General features: G+C 34.5%; 1 protein-coding gene across 2 annotated transcripts; it reads right to left on the bottom strand.

Moving 5' to 3' along the window:
• Positions 1-720: 720 nt before the first annotated feature.
• LOC137806934 (histidine-containing phosphotransfer protein 1-like) lies at positions 721-2,364 on the bottom strand. Of its 2 annotated transcripts, XM_068607332.1 has the most exons (7): positions 2,061-2,143; positions 1,912-1,978; positions 1,677-1,807; positions 1,523-1,591; positions 1,213-1,284; positions 1,021-1,093; positions 721-936 (listed from the first exon to the last, which is right to left on the bottom strand). In XM_068607332.1, the coding sequence occupies exons 2-7, from the start codon at positions 1,969-1,971 to the stop codon at positions 877-879; spliced, it is 465 nt and encodes a 154-aa protein (XP_068463433.1). In that variant the 5' UTR covers positions 1,972-1,978; positions 2,061-2,143; the 3' UTR covers positions 721-876. The 2 variants fall into 2 exon arrangements, with proteins under 2 accessions (XP_068463433.1, XP_068463432.1); XM_068607331.1 differs by having other exon boundaries at positions 1,912-2,364.
• Between the last annotated feature and the right edge of the window lie 15,291 nt (positions 2,365-17,655).

The raw sequence follows: 17,655 nt of genomic DNA, 5'->3' as shown, positions 1-17,655 counted from the left end.
AAAATCCTGATTTTGTCCATTAATCAATGTTTATTCTTAGTATAAATGATTTATTCCCCCATTAGGTGTGACACGGATAATACGATTGGAGTGATTTGACCTGTGAAGCATCATATCTTTTCAGGATTCCCCTTATCTTGACCCAGTTTCATATTCCAAAATAAAGTAACTTTATATCCGCACAATCTTCAACCACTATATTTTTTAACCCACAAATCAATGTGTGCCAACTAATAACTTATTAATAACTTAGGCTACATTTTCCATGAATGACAACTTTGTCACTAATCTAGGATCTTGCCCCACCCAAATACTCCAAACACTTTACCTCCTCTTACTAGCATAAAATCAATCAAAGGAACTCTAACAAAAGACAATGTAACCAACAATAACTACAAAACCACTTACTGCTAAAAAATACCTCACTTCCACCCTTGAAACTGGTTTAACTTGTCTATACCAATTTAAGGGGTTTCATAAGGTTTATATTCTGTTCCATTAAAAGACAATATATTTGCCACTTACCTTTTTAATGTGTTTTTTTATTCCATCAGATTAAGTTAAATATAGATTTATAATCCATATTTTAATAGAAATCACTTTTGTTTTCTTAATATCAATGTGGATTCAAGAATTTAAACATTTAATAATATATCGATTGTAAGATTTGATGCACAAAATTTGTCTCCCTAGGTAGACAAGAACAAAAAAAAAGAGGCCTTGTTGTGCAAACAGTTAAACTAGATAGAAAGGAACTTATATCTGTTTATGAAAAACCCTTACATTCATCAGAGACACGACATTAAAGAGAATTTTCACCAAACAAGTGGATCACAAAAATACTCTTATTTCCCTTCTCTACAAATTCACACATCCTTAGAAACTAAATTCCATGGTTGGAATTGACCCACCAGCAGCCACTATCTGTTGCTCAAGCTGCACCAAATAAAAAAAAAACACATAAATTACAAATCAGAATTAAACAGAATGTTCTTCAACTAGAGTTTTTCTTATCGTTACCCTGATCAATGTTTCAAGCTTATTCTTGACATGGCAGTACTCTTGCTTTACTTGTTGCAGACAATTGAGGCACCTGCAATAATTATAATATACAAAATTGTTACTAAAGCTAGAAATTATAACTTGTTGATGTTATTCAAACTTTAGTACTATTCTTCAGGAGTCAAAAAAATTCAAAAATAAAAATCTTACGCGTCTATGTTCTGTTCCTCACAAAAGTTGCGGAAAGCAATGCAACAATTCTTTACCCTCTGAGCCCCTATGCTGTGGCCAGACAGAAAATTTGTCTCAGCCAAAGTTTATAACAGAAACCGAATTGGCACCACCTCTTTTTTCTACTAAGGCTAATATCTAAAATCCATAGTCTGTTAGTATGTTACTCGAATTCTTCATGAATCAACAAGTACACAGGTGTTACAAAACAAAAAGACAATTTAATTGCAAAAACATGTTTCTTTTGGTTCAGATTCTTATGGTTGGGTCCATAGAAAAGTGATAATACCTTGAGCTGCTACCCTTTAGCTGGTGAACATGAGCATCAACTTTTTTGAAGTCAATACTTTTCTGTTCTCTGCACAAGAAGGTGGAAGATCATGCACTTTTTTCTTGAGCCACTAATTAACATTAAGGGGAGGGTTAGATGGTAGCAAACTCACAGAGAAAAGGTAAGGTCATTGAGAAGCCTCTCAGAATCTTCAAAGAAAAGAGACACAACTTCAACTACAAAGTCCGGGTTGTTCTCATCTTGTAGCTGCTGAAGTTGTAGAAATTGACCATCCAGAAAGCCCTTCTCTCACCATACGTAAGAAAACAAGATCCAGAAAATCAGCTACTGAAAACAACCCCAGAATTAATTGTGAATTTATTCCACACTCTGTTTATCTTCCTTACCTCCGAGAATAAGGAGTTTGTGTAGTTCAAGTACTGCCTCTGCATCTGATCCACCTCCATGTTTTGCCTTTGGCCCTCACACAACACAAGCTACTACTTTTTGTTATGTTATAAGATTCTACTTATTGTTACTGCGAAGAGAAGTGTACCTGAACAAATAATGCAGAAGTTGAAAGAGATTTTTGAGAAATAGTGGTGCAAAATCCAAGGTCTAGTTGCTGTTGGTGCACGCCTACTATCTCTTTCTGCTTGGCCCGTATAGTCTTTTATTCCTATCAAGTCTTTGCTTTCTTGCAGAATCACCGACCCCACCACCTTTTATCTATGTATATCATTTCTATCCATAATCTATCCATATTCTCTTATTTTACAAAAAAAAAATAATAAAAAAAATCAGATCATTTGGATTTTGACGATTTATCAGAATTAGGACAAATTTCTAGACTTGACAAACACTTGCTGTCACAACACAACACTTGCAACCATATAAAGTTCTGACTTCGAGACTGAGATAACTCGTGTTCTTTAAAATGCGAATTCCGTCCCTACAAATTCAACCGAACTTTTTTCACTGATTTCAGTTACTCATAGAAGTAATAGTAATTATAATAATAAGTCTTATTATAACACAATATTATCGTATTTAAATATAACATGAAAATATGTAAATACACTATTACAGCATCTCGAAAGGGCATCTCTTGGTAATGTATGTGTAGAGATATAGTGTGGAAGCGTGATAATTTTAACTATAGATTATGAGAAATTAAAGTAACTAAGAAAAATGAAAACGATACCGGAATTTTGAGGTGAAAACTCCCTTTAAATAGAGATAAAATATCATCGACGAGAGAGCCAAAATTTCCACAGTACAATGAATTCCTCTCATACTAATAGATAAATAGTCCTAAAACAAATTCTCTCTATATGGGTTAAACACTTACACCCAAGAGAAGAAATAGAGAGTATATGAAAGGAGAGAGGAAACAAGTGTGTGTTGTTATTTTTTTTTTTGTAGTGTTTCATTGCTTGAAGGAAGCTAGTATATATAGTGGTTCCAGGAGATAACAATAATAAATACAATTAATGGTAAGTAACCTCCCTTTGATAACAATTAATTGTGAACGGTAAGTAACCTCCCAATTATGCAAAGAAAACGGCAAAGGTAAGTCATATCCCACAACTCTCTACCTTGACTTGCCTTTGACTGGAACACTCTCTCGCCATGAAGCCTTGATTAAGTATGGATAATACCAGCTAAGTTCAGGCAATGATCGTGTTGGGTCTATTAGTGTCTAAGTTCAAGAGGGGAGGGGTGAATTGAAGTTATAAAATTTTCGCAAACACAAACTGTTTTAAAGTTTATCAGAGAAAAAAGAACAGATTGATTTTAGAATGAACAGATTGATTCTTCACAACACTTTAACACAAACAGAACATATCCAGATTAGGATTGAGATCAAACAGTGAAATATGGAAAAAGCAGATTGGTTCACTTTTAACAGTTTTGAAGAACACAGAATATGCCAAAAGAACAATCACAAATATTCAACACAAGGCTTCAAAGACAATGAATCTTTATCAAGGCTTTAATGAAGAAAACTATTAGTCCTTACACCAATTACAAACTTATATTCAAAAGCTTTGTTTATGATTGAAGAACTTTTCCAGATCAAGAAGAACAATTTTTATTAAGTCTATAATTAACAAATTTAATTTGAAGTAAACAAATTTCGTTCTTGACAGATTAAACAAAAACCAGAAACGAGTGCAGGGATGAAAAGATTTATGCAAGCACGATTTATACTGGTTCATTCATAAAGAGCTACATCCAGTTTCACCTTACTCCAAGGTGGAATCCACTAAAACCAATTGCAATCAATTACAATACACAATAGTTCTTGAACCCTACAAGAACCATACAACCTAAGCTGAAAAACCCTATTTCAGCACATCTTGCACTCCAAGAAACCCTATCAAAGAGTGACTAACACTTACACCTTTTACAAGAAGGAATAAAGGAAAGATAACACCTGAAAGAAAATGCAAGAACTCAAAACCAGTAGTTCAATTGCTGCAGAACTGCACCAGCACCTTCACCAAGATCAAAGTTTTCCTAGAACAAGCACACTTGAATATCCCTTTGGAAAACCTTTCAAAAACTCAATTCAATCCTTCTTCTCACACAAAAAGTGTTTAATCTCTGTCAAAATCGTGATTGCTCAACAACCTTTCATGTGAGAGAAGATTTTCTTTATATAGAAAACAGTTTCTAACTACTTTTCAAAAAACAGTTGAAAAGCAGTTATGAAAACAACAGATTTAGTTTAAAAACAAACAGATTTATTTTAGGAAAACTCCCAACTCAGCTAACTGAAATAACTGACCGAGTTGTACCTTTGGTGCCCTAACAGAATTTCAAAAATCCTTTTAGCATAACAAAATTAAATCTATTGTTTTTCAAGCAAACAGATTTATTTTTGTGTAGTATCCTGATTTTTGGAGAAAACTCTAAAAAGCTTTTTGAAAAACTTTTAACCATTTCATGTGCTTGATCTAAGCTTGATTAGGCATCTAGGATAGGTCATGTAGCAAAAGACAACCTTACACATACACAAGCCTAAATACAAGATCATCTAAACCCATTACAACTTTAAAGCAAACTAGTTATTTCTTCATCAAACACACACAAGGACTGAGTAGAGAAGAAGATTCCTCCATCTTCAACAATCTTCCCCTGTTTGATGGAGACAAATCCCCTTTGCTTTGCATAACTTTGAAGAGATATCATGATAAAAAACCTGTAGAGCACTAGATACCAGAAAATGCACAAGAGCTTTTAGATGTTAAAACATAACATATCATATTAAGTATTGTTGTACCTCCCTGCAAATTTGATGTTTGAATCACATCAGTAGCTTATATGAATTATTCTTCTACTAACAAAACCTGTATCAAGCTATTTTTCTCCCCCTTTGGATTCATCAAACAGAATGGGAGCATACATAATAGTTCAAAAGAAAACCAGCATAAAGTTCTATTACAAACCAGAAAACAAACATAACCAGTGCAGAAAATTAGAAACCAAATTGTTCAACAGGACATAACAGAAATAGATTTGGAAAGGATCACATGTGCTTGTAGTAAAGCTCAGCTAATTGCTTCTGGACCCCTTCAAGTTGATAGTCTAAGTGTTGAAACCTGGCTTGAGTCATTTCAAAGTATGTCTTTTGATCATCTGTGAGTGTGTCCAGCCTGTCCAGAATCTGTCTTTCGAACATTGATAGAGGTTCACCTTTGTATTCAAGTGCTTGATATGCAACCAATGCATTGTAATTTTTGGCAGCAACATCTTCATTCATGAAGGAATGGATTGGTGATTCGTCCATGTGCTGAGCTGGTGATTCAACCCTGTGAGATGATGAATGATGCATCCTATGGAATGATGCTTCTGCAGCCTGCACAGTTTCATCTTCCCTATACATTGTAGCATTCTCTTCCTCTCCATCTCCATGATTAGAGGCTTCATGCTCAACTCTATGGGCAACATTTCTTCTGAAAATCCAGCCATCATCCTCCTTATGAAATCCGATTTTCATGAGTGTACAATTGTCTATCTCACTTGTTGCTTTAATAGTGTCATTCCTTTCATTTGTAGTATCCACTTCAAAGTAATCAATTAGTTTGGACACAAATATTGCATATGGAAAATGATAATCAGGGAGCCTTGTTGATGTGATTCCAATAGCCACATAGAACAAGATTCTTGACACTTTGAGGAATCACCTTGAGCTGGAAAATATAGAGGCACTTTCTTAGAAGTTGGATCATGGTTCTAAAATCAAGAACTCACCAATAACAAGTACCAATTCTCAAACTCATTTGGATGAACCAAATATTGTCAAATTGAATCAACAAAGGAAAGTTAAAAAGAAGAAACCGAACAGAATTGAATTAAAATCAAAACTACCGAACAGAATTAAGAAACAAACAAACTATAGGTGCTGGAAAATTAGAAGAACCGAAACAACAACAACTCAAAACACAAGACAACATGAACAAATTGAAGAAGAAGAAAGGAAGGAGAAGAGAATGCTCATGAAGATGGAAGAATGGTTGGATGATCACGCCACTAGAAGTATGGATGCTCCTAGATGAGTGTGGAAGCCGCCACTTGAGGAAACCATGGTCCTTCAAGATAAGACTAGAGTAGAAGCTCAAAAGCTCTCCAAATGATCACTCCAATTTTGAGTATAGTTTCTTTAGATGAATTCAAATCTGAATTTTACAAAGGAAGCACCTCTATTTATAGCCTAAGGTGCTGAAAAATAGGTGGGAAATTTCAAATAAACTCATTTGAAATTCCCACCAAAAACAAGTCACATGGGAGGTGTGACCTTTTTCTACTATGACACCTCCCAAAAACTACACCTACACCACTCTCCTAAGTCACATGGACAATGTGACTTTATTTTACATTTTCACACACCTTTATTTAATAACCAAACCTCCTAAAACTATACAAGAGTATTTCAAAGCTTGGCCTTGCCCCTCATGGGATGGACTTGGGCTCTTTGGGCTTTGGCCTTCTTGGGCTTGGGCTTGGGCTTTGGGCTTGGGCCTCATCTTTATTTTATTTCTTCTTTTAATTTTGAGAAGACTAGAAGGAAGAACTTCAAATGTGAGGGTGGATGTCCTCTTCCTCCATTAATAAAAGCCTCCTTTATTTGATTCTCATCATACTCCTCGAGTTGGAGAGAATTCGTCCACGAATTCTGAATCCCTGCATATAACAAAGTCAGTTTAGTTTTACAATTAAAAGTGGAAGAAAAATGTAAACATGACTTAGCATTTGTAAATAATGGGATTTCAGAAAAGGAGGTTCTATAAATCGACCAAGTTGGAAAAATTTGTTTGGGAATGATGTGATGTTTTGGAAAAAGACCTCTTAAATGGTGACAACCATTAGGAGGTATGAACAAATCATCCCTAACATTTTTTAACCAAGATGGTGGTGAAATAGGAACCTTGGGTAATGAAAAAGATAAGGAAGGAAAACACCTTGGAGGTGAAAGGATAAGACCCATGTCAACTTGGCCTTCTTTGTCTTTTTCTTGTTTACTTGTGGTAGGTGGGTGAGTTAGGTCTTGTTTTACCTTGTTGATCTTTAAGATTTGCTTTCGTGGACAATGAAGAGCTATGTGCCCAAAACCTAAACATTTAAAACATTTGATATTTGAAGTTTTGGTAGGTGACTTAGGAGTAGAAAGATTTGTAGTAGAAACTTTTTTTGGAAACATGGTTTGTTTGGAAAAATTGGAAGGAGAAATTTTGTTTGCATCCTTCCTAGAAGAGTTGTAGAAATCATCATCATGAGTATTTTTGAAAGTTTTGTTCAAAAGATATGATTCTACCTTGATGGCTTTGCGAAACACGCTCTTTAAAGAAGAATATTCTTTTAATTCTACAAAATCTCTAATATCTCTTTTCAAACCACGTACAAACCATTTAATCTTTGACTCTTCATTAGCATGCATATTCATTTTAGTCAAAGTTGTTTCAAAATCTTTAAAGTATTCTTCTACCATCCTATGTCCTTGAGGAAGCCTTTGGAACTTCAACAAGTGTTCCTTCCTAGAAGGAGGAACAAACCTCGCGCGCATACACTCTTTCAAAGCATTCCAAGAAACCACGGGAGGTTTCTTGCGATACATAATGTCCATTACAATTTTATGCCACCATTCTTTGGCATAGCCCAAAAAGGATAAAGAAACTAATCTAAGTTTTTGGTCATCTTGGACCTTATACACATGAAAATAATGGTCAACCTTAGTCTCCCATTCTAAATACACATTAGGAGCACTATCACCATTAAAACTAGGGACTTTTTTACAAGCAATGTTGAACACTTGGTGATATCTTTGGTCACGGTTATAGCTCTCTTCATGAGAATGATGGTGATGCCACCTTCTTCTATGTTCTTCTTCACCAAGGACTGAAACTTTGCAAGGAGAATGCTGCTTGTAATATGCACCACTTGAAGATCCAGCCATTTGTAATTAAAAACAGCAAACACACAAAAACAGCAAACAAATTAAAAATTAGCAAAAACAGTGAGCTGTAATGAAACTGCCGAAGTGAACTTAAGGCTGAAAAAGATATCACTCTCAAAGAAATAATGTTCTTGCTCCAATCTGATCTTGAGGCCTTGGAATCCTCAAATGAAATATGTCAAAGCAAGCACACCAATCTTAAGAGCAAACCACCACAAAACCAAAGAAACAATAAAGACAAACAAGAAAAGGTATAAGCAAGGAAAGGTAATTGCAAAAGGAATACTATATGTAAGACAAACTCAAAGAGTAAGAATGAAAGACAAACAAGAAAATAAAGAACTCAATGAGAAAAGTAGGCACACAAAAGAATACCTAAGGAAAAGCACTAGAGTAGATGAAGAAAACAAAAAATTTAGCTACTGGAAAAAAAAAAAAAATTTATGCAAACTGTGTTTGATATTCACTGATTTAACTGGAACGTTGTAGAGCGAACTGGATTATGAAATTTTTACCACAGAAACTTCAAGATGTTAACTCAAAAATGGCACTGGAATCAATTAAAAACAGTAAGCCAATTGAGAGAAATAAATTTTTTAAAATCACTGCCAGATTACCGTATTTTTTTCGGCAGGAATGTACACTTTTTTTATTTTATTTATCATTTTTTGTGTACTTCATATTTTTGAATGATTCTTTTTTCTATTCTTTTCTAACACTTTGAATATCTCAAATCCAGAATTTCAGAATTTTACAGTACGTAAATCAGTTGCAATAAGGAAAAACAGTAAGCACTCTTTTCAGAAACAGAGGAATCCTAATAGGAATAAAAAAACAGAATGATGAACTATCAAAGACATAATAGAAAATGATGTATTGGAACTTGTATAGGTCTAGAATACAAGTATGAACTCAATTCTAAAAAGAAAATGCACAAAGGATCAACATCAATTCAGAAAATTATATGACACCAAAGCAAGAAACAATCAAAACAATAAAAGTACGACTAGAAGTAATGACATATATGAAATAACATGACTAAGACAAAACTTGACATGATTCAAAAATTAAAAGACACAACACAAATTTTAACAACAAGTGAAAGGAAGCTTAAGGTAAACTCTAGGAAGGATAATGCCATTCCAAAAGAGCAACCATACTCATAAGAATTATGAGTGCCATAAACCTTTCCACAAACACTTGGAGCAAAAGAAAAACAGCAAGAATACTCAATTAAAATTCTAAAACAGAAACTTAAATTGCAAGAAATTAAAAAGCTCTTGAAATAAAGTGCACACAACTCAACAATTAAACAAGAATGAACCTAAGACTCATGATACCACATGATGTGATTCCAATAGCCACATAGAACAAGATTCTTGACACTTTGAGGAATCACCTTGAGCTGGAAAATATAGAGGCACTTTCTTAGAAGTTGGATCATGGTTCTAAAATCAAGAACTCACCAATAACAAGTACCAATTCTCAAACTCATTTGGATGAACCAAATATTGTCAAATTGAATCAACAAAGGAAAGTTAAAAAGAAGAAACCGAACAGAATTGAATTAAAATCAAAACTACCGAACAGAATTAAGAAACAAACAAACTATAGGTGCTGGAAAATTAGAAGAACCGAAACAACAACAACTCAAAACACAAGACAACATGAACAAATTGAAGAAGAAGAAAGGAAGGAGAAGAGAATGCTCATGAAGATGGAAGAATGGTTGGATGATCACGCCACTAGAAGTATGGATGCTCCTAGATGAGTGTGGAAGCCGCCACTTGAGGAAACCATGGAAACCATGGTCCTTCAAGATAAGACTAGAGTAGAAGCTCAAAAGCTCTCCAAATGATCACTCCAATTTTGAGTATAGTTTCTTTAGATGAATTCAAATCTAAATTTTACAAAGGAAGCACCTCTATTTATAGCCTAAGGTGCTGAAAAATAGGTGGGAAATTTCAAATAAACTCATTTGAAATTCCCACAAAAAACAAGTCACATGGGAGGTGTGACCTTTTTCTACTATGACACCTCCCAAAAACTACACCTACACCACTCTCCTAAGTCACATGGACAATGTGACTTTATTTTACATTTTCACACACCTTTATTTAATAACCAAACCTCCTAAAACTATACAAGAGTATTTCAAAGCTTGGCCTTGCCCCTCATGGGATGGACTTGGGCTCTTTGGGCTTTGGCCTTCTTGGGCTTGGGCTTGGGCTTTGGGCTTGGGCCTCATCTTTATTTTATTTCTTCTTTTAATTTTGAGAAGACTAGAAGGAAGAACTTCAAATGTGAGGGTGGATGTCCTCTTCCTTCATTAATAAAAGCCTCCTTTATTTGATTCTCATCACTTGTGGATTTCAACATGTGTTCTACCATAGTACTCACCCAATTTACCTTAAGCTGATTCATTATGGAGTACAGAAGTATCAAGTCTTCCTCATGAAGAACAACATGATTACTTCCTCTAGGAGTGAGCTGCCAAGCAATGATGTGAGCTAAGAGTCTTGGAATTAAAGTCAAGCTACCTGCATGAAACCTAGCCACTGGTTCAGTATGGTTCCTCACACAGCTTCTATAGAATTGCATCTTGTTGAACCCTGGTATTCCAGCAGTGTTCCCTTTGCTCACTTTCAGCCCTGAGTATTTGATTCCATCAACACTGCTCCAGATTTCTCTAGTGATTTTCAGTTTTACTCCTTTCACATAGGACACAAGATTCTTACCATCTTGTTCAAGATTGCTATAGAACACCTTCACTAGGTCTGGATAAACATTTCCAGTCATCTCCAGAAAACTTTTTAGTTTTTGATGCTTGAGAAGAGTTTTTGCTTCTGTCAGATTTTCTTCTCTCAGCCATGAGAATTCCAACACCTTAGGTACATTGATTTGCTTCCTGCTTGTCTCATGTATGAACCTTGTCATAGCTGCAAAATCTCTAGCAAACCAATTTTCCAGAATACCTTGGTTGCTGTTAGGTTGCTCTTTGGACTTCTTCTTTCTGTGTGAAGAGGATGCCATTGCTTAGTCTGCTGTTACCTGCACCTAATCACCAATAGACAGTTCCAACTAGAAAGAAGGTTAGTATGCAGTTTATACGATCAACAATAACAGAAACAAAATCAATTCAGATGAGAAACTGGACAACTTATAGCAAAGATGAGATTTTCTGGAACATTTTCCAAAAATAATTTCTTGTTAAAATGTTATGGAAGAATCCCAACAGAATTTTGGACGAAATGTGACAAATTTTAGCCCAAACGGACGAGTATTCAGTTAGAAAATGATCACAGAGTTTCACACAAAAACGAACTTTCACTTCAGTCGTGGCAATGATGAAGAAAAAATCCATTGAAAATCACGTGGAACGAATTTGAGGCTCAAATCTCAGGCACATCTCAATACACACAAAGAGGAAAGTCTGGTAAAAATTTCAAATCTAAGCACCCAAGAAATAAGGCGTAATAAGTCCCAGACTGAGAGCAAACAAAACTAGAAAACTTGTTTTTTTGAAAAAGATAACGTCCTGGCTTTTCTTCCTTATATCTTTTTCTGTGTTTTATTTTTGGACGTTCCTCCTTGACTGGATACAAACAACATATGAATGTACTTGTGCAAGTGTTTTCGAAAACTTTTCAGCGTAATATGAACTCAATAAAATTGCAGAAACTAGGGAAAAATTTTGCAAATCTGGAAAGAGGAGCGAGTGGCTTGGAGTGCAAGAAGTTTTTGAAACATTTTCCAAAAAGAATCTCTTGAACGTTCTGGCTTTTCTTCCTTATATCTTTTTTTGTGTGTTTTCTTCTTGGATGTGAATCCTTCACTGCATACAAACGACATATGAAAGTACTTGTGTAAGTGTTTTCGGATCTTTTCAGCATAATAAGAACTCATAATAAATTTGCAGAAACTAGGGCAAAATTTCACAAATCTCGAAAGAGGAGCGCCTTGGAGTGCAAAAAGTTTCAGGAAAATTTTCGAAAAATATTTCTTGTTGAAATCATATGGAAGAATCCCAAGAGAATTTGGCACAAAACGCGACAAATTTCAGCTCAAACTGACGAGTAATCAGTTAGAAAATGATGAAACAGTTTCACACAGAAACGAACCTTCCTTTCAGTTTGACAATGATAAATAAAAAAATTTATTGCAAATCTTGTGGAACAAATTTGAGGCTTAAATCTCAGCCACAACTCAATACATACAATAAGGAATGCTTGTAAAAATTTCAAATCAAAAGACCCAAGGAATAAGGCGTAATAAGTCCCAGACCGAGAGCAAAACAAGACTGGAAAACTTGTTTTTCCGAAAACAGAACGTCCTGGTTTTTCTTCCTTATATCTTTTTTTGTGTTTTCTTTTTGGACGTGCCTCCTTTACTGCATACAAACGACATATGAAAGTACTTATGTAAGTGTTTTTGGTACTTTTCAGCATAATATGAAGTGATAATAAAATTGCAGAAACTATGGCAAAATTTCACAAATCTGGAAAGAGGAGTGCCTTGGGAGTGCAAGAAATTTCTGGATTATTTTCCAAAAGAATCTCTTGAAGGTCCTGGCTTTTCTTTCTTATACATTTTTCTGTTTTTTCATTTTGGATGTGCCTCCTTGACTAGATACAAACGACATATGAAAGTACCTGTGTAAGTGTTTTCGGAACTTTTCAGCGTAATATGAACTCATAATAAAATTGTAGAAACTAGAGAAAATTTTTGCAAATCTGCAAAGAGGAACGCCTTGGAGTGCAAGAAGTTTCTGGAACATTCTCCAAAAAGAATTTCTTGTTGAAATCTTATGGAACAATCCCAACATAATTTAGGGCGAAACCCAGCAAATTTAAGCTCAAACGGAAGAGTATTCACTTAGAAAATTATCGGACAATTTCACATAGAAACGGACGTTCGTTTTAGTCGTGGCAATAATGAATAAAAAATTTATTGCAAATCTTATGGAACGAATTTGACTCTCAAATCTAAGCGATAACTCAGTACACATAATAAGGAATGTATGGTAAAAATTTCAAATCAAAACACCCAAGGAATAAGGCGTAATAAGTCCTTGACCGAGAGCAAATAAAACTGGAAAACCTTTTTTTTTCCGAAAACCGAACGTCCTGGCTTTCCTTTCGTACATCTTTTTCTGTGTTTACATTTTGGACGTGCCTCCTTGACTGGATATAAACGACATATGAAAGAACTTGTGTAAGTGATGCGAATCAAGTCAACAAGGAGATGCCCAAGGATGCTAATTTACACAATGAGAAGTCATCTCAAAGTAGAGACCTCACCAGAGCGAGAATTGGACAAGGACCGGAGCACCTAAAGTTCTTCCTTCTAGTCTTCTTAAAGATTAGAATATGTTGTAAATAATTGGGCTCACTTTGGGAGTCCAAATAGAAAATATAAGATTGAATAAGGTACCTTTAGCATAATAGGGGGTGTGGGTAGCTTTTCAGCTTGTTCCTAGCCCATTTGAAAGCATTTTGACTTAGTTTCTAGAAGAACAAGCCTAAGGCTGCCCAGTTTTTCCCTTTTCCCATCCTACCCCTTTAGCTTATTCTCCAAGGCTCCTTCACCTATAAATAGGAGGCCTACCTAGTGTATTTTAGAAGTTGAATGACATAGAGAAAAGTTACTCTGCACATTTTTTTGTGTGAATGATTAGTGAGGTTTGTCTTCTTAGTCTTAGTCTTATCTTGTGACTTTTGAGAGCTCTCAAGTGGCGGCATCCTTCACTTATTTTGTCGTCATTTCACCATCCAAGTGGCGTGCAACCATTTTCAATTCCATTTCCCATAAGCTTCCTTTTCCTTCGTCTTTTCCTTCCACATTCTATTCATAAACATGTTCTTATTTTGCTTCATTATGTCTATTCGGTTTTTATATGTTACTCTTGTTTTCCTTATGTAATTCTGCACCATATCTTGTCATCATCTTCACATATAATTGTATTTTCCTTTTGTCTTTGTGAAATGAATCTTCACATGTACTTAACCACTTGGTTAAGTTAATGTCCAGTGGGGATTTTCCTTAGGTTTTCACTCATAATTGTTTAAAAATCTCAATTCTAAATTTAAAGTGTCACCTAAATGAACAATCCTAAATTTAAACAGCAAGAAAGACTCAATTACAACAAAAAACTGAATAGTTAACACAAAGCCCCAATTAAAGTGCCAATCAACTCAAAAAAAGAATTGAACACAACCATAACTCTTGATACCACATGATGTGAGTTGATTAGGAGATGATTCATGAATAAACACTTTCAAGAATTAGGATCAAGATTCTCAAGCAATTCAAGAACACAAACAAGAATAAGAAACCGAATTGAAACTATGATACAAACACACCAAAATAATTAGAAACCCATTACAAGGAGATGAACCGATTGATATCATAACCAAGGACACATGAACCGATTAGAATCACAAACAAGTAATTCTCACCGATTAAAATGAAGATTAACAACAAACTACCGTTTGGAAAACAAGAACAAAGAACAAAACGTGTTTAAGAGTTTTGATATGGAATGGAAATGGATGAAGAAGATGAAAGGAGAAACTTATGTGGTTGTAGAAAAGGGAATAGTCACGCCACTTGGAAGATGAATGGCTCCAAGATGAGTGAAGAACGCCGCCACTTGAGAACTCCCAAAAACCCACAAGATAAGACTAGGAGAAGGAGAACAATTCTCACAAAAACCCACTCAATTTGAGGAGATTAACCTTTCTTTCAAATTCAATATCAATTGCTATGTGTACAATAGCCAAGCACCTATTTATATAGTGTAGAGGGATGGTCATATGAAAAGGCATGGGAAGGCAAAGGCATATGAAAATGCCGCCCAACAAGTTTCATGCTCCTTCGAAAAAGTGACTTTTGGTACTACTCTTCATAAGTCCTATACTCCTATTCATACTTCCCTTTTTATGTTCTATTTTAAATTTATTCTAAAGATATTACAAAAATAAAATATTAATTGGGCTTGTGCCTCATTTTGAGAAGACGAATAAGAAGAACTTCAAATGCTTTGGGCCTTGTCCATTTCTTATATTGATGAAGTCTTTATTTGCTTGTTGAGATGACCCTTCAAGTATAACATCCTTGGTCATCTTCATGTACTTTTGGGTCACATCAATCTTCACCTTATAATTTCCTTTTCCTTTTTCCTTTGTGAAACGAAGCTTCACATCTACTTAACCACTTGGTTAAGTTAATGTCCAGTGGGGATTTTCCTTAGGTTTTCACTCATAATTGTTTAAAATCTCAATCTAAGTAAAGTGTCACACCATAAAATGAACAATGCTAAAATAAACTTACATCATGTGGTAATCAAAGCTTAGGTTCTTATGCTTAATTTTCTTGAGTTGATTTGGCACTTTACAATTTCTTTACATTTTAGCAACTTTAATTATTGTCTTTAAATTCATGTTCCTTTACTTTCTTTTCTTTAAATTCAAGTACCTTTAAATTCTTGTCATTATTTTCTTGCTTTTTATTTTCAAGCCATTTAATTCTTGCAAAAAAAAAAAAATTCGGCCATTTTAATATTCATAGCATTTTTCGTTTTGCATATGTTTCTTGTTCTGTCTGTTGTTGATCTTGTCTTTTACTTTGAGTCTTATGTTTATTATTGTTCTAGGAGTCCTTGTTTTGATTCTACTTACTTGCCTTTAGTTTTGAATTTTGAAAAGTAATTAGAAACTCGTTTTTAGTAGAAGTAGATTTAAAGTTCCAAACACATGATTTCAAGTGTTAATTACATTGAATCCAAAAAAAAAAATGGTTCGAATTGAAAGTTTTTGAAAATTATGCATGATGCGCACTATGGAAATTTCTTTCCATAACTCAAATTAGTATAAAAAAAACAGCAAAGAAAAGTTTGAAACGCATCTATAGGTCTCAATTGCAAAGAAAATTCATTTTCAAAATATAGATTCAACTTTATTGGCAAATTGTTTTCAACCTTGTGGAGTTTTTTATCCTTTTTGTTTAGCATTTTTTATAAACAAAAAAGTTTCATTGTTAAATGTTTAGTAAGTATCTTAGAGTCTTTTTGTGTGCCTTTTCTTGTTTGTCTTCCTTTTCAAGTTGTGTCATATTCTCTTTTTTCAAGTTGGTTTAGCTTTTCTTGTTTAAGCTTTTCTTATTTGTCTTTTATTTTCTTTTCCTCAAGTTTTATGGTGATTTTACTTTAAGCAAGTGTTGAAGGATTTGACCTTTTTCGTTTGAGAACTTTTCATCCACAAGAAAGACCTTGGCTAAGGGAGGAATATTTTTGTTTTAAGTGTTTTGAGTGATCTTATACAAGGGCGCAACCTTGCTAGTGATTTCTTACTAACTTCTTTTCTCTAATTGTTTGTCACTTGTGTTTTTGTTTGTTTTATGGCTCATATTTCAAGTGGAGAATATTCTAAACCCTAATCTCTCCAAAAGGCTTTCCTTATGGGAGAATTGGCGACGGAAAAAAGAACTATAGCACAAAAGGATGAAGAGATGAGGCAAATGGAGGAAAGACTCCAAAGGCTAGAAGCGGCCTATGATAGATCCCAAAGAAGAAGAAGATATCATCCCATGCATGAATCAAGAAGTTACCAAAACTATGGTAGCCATGAAGAAGAGGACGGATGGAGAATGCATCATGTTGATGATAGGCGCCAAAATGTGGCCAAGCGTTCTTTACCATTTGTAAAAATACCTAGTTTTAGTGGGGATGGTGACCCTAATATTTGCCTAGGATGGGAGGCTAAGGTAGAACAAATATTTAATGTGCATGAGGTCCAAGATGACCAAAAGGTTAAGTCAGTAATGCAAATCAAGTCAACAAGGAGATGCCCAAGGATTCTAATTTACACAATGAGAAGTCATCTCAAAGTAGAGACCTCATAGAGGGAGAATAGGACAAGGACCAGAGCACCTAAAGTTCTTCATGCTAGTCTTCTTAATGTTTAGAATATGTTGTAAATAAATTGGGCTCACTTGAGGGGTCCAATTGGTGTGCGCAATTCTCAAATTCCATTTCTCATAAGCTTCTTTTTCCTTCATCTTTTCCTTCCATTATCATTTCATTGTATTCATAAACATGTTCTTATTTTGCTTCCTTATGTCTATTCAGTTTTTACATGTTGCTCTTGTTTTCCTTATGTAATTCTGCACCATATCTTGTCATCATCTTCACCATATAATTGTATTTTTCTTTTGCCTTTGTGAAATGAACTTTCACATCTACTTAATTACTTGGTTAAGTTAATGTCCAGTGGGGATTTTCCTTAGGTTCTCACTCATATTTGTCTTAAAATCTCAATTATAAAATTAAAGTGTGATATGATTCCAATAACAAGATAGAGATGTTTCATGGACATGTTATGGATTCATCTTGAATTGGAATATGATTAGGCACTTTTTAAGAATTGGATCAATGTTCTTAACATTCAATAACTCACCAAAACACAAGTAACCAAGCCAAACTCACATAGAAACCCATTTTGAACAACAAACCCATGGATAGAAACTCAAGAACACAACATATAGCAATTATACCCATGGAGGACGTGACAAAAACAGCAAGAACAACCAATTTGCACCGATTAAAATTGAATATAAGTGCAGCAAATGAAAGAGGACAACATAAGGAAGAGATTGCACCGATTGAAAGTCAAAACAAACAAGTAGAACAAAA

The sequence above is a fragment of the Phaseolus vulgaris genome, chromosome 3, assembly GCF_000499845.2.
Source record: "Phaseolus vulgaris cultivar G19833 chromosome 3, P. vulgaris v2.0, whole genome shotgun sequence".
NCBI classification, from domain to species: Eukaryota; Viridiplantae; Streptophyta; class Magnoliopsida; order Fabales; family Fabaceae; genus Phaseolus; species Phaseolus vulgaris.
The sequence above is the reverse complement of the archived record's forward strand: the minus strand, read 5'-3'. Positions and strand labels throughout refer to the sequence as shown.

What these genes read in the sequence shown, in the direction of transcription:
- LOC137806934 (XM_068607331.1), bottom strand. Translation starts at nt 1,971, where the DNA reads ATGGAGGTGGATCAGATGCAGAGGCAGTACTTGAACTACACAAACTCC. An exon ending in AATGACCTTACCTTTTCTCT is followed by an intron (nt 1,592 to 1,676) that starts GTGAGTTTGCTA and finishes CTTCTTGTGCAG; the next exon opens with AGAACAGAAAAGTATTGACT. An exon ending in CTAAAGGGTAGCAGCTCAAG is followed by an intron (nt 1,285 to 1,522) that starts GTATTATCACTT and finishes GTCTGGCCACAG; the next exon opens with CATAGGGGCTCAGAGGGTAA.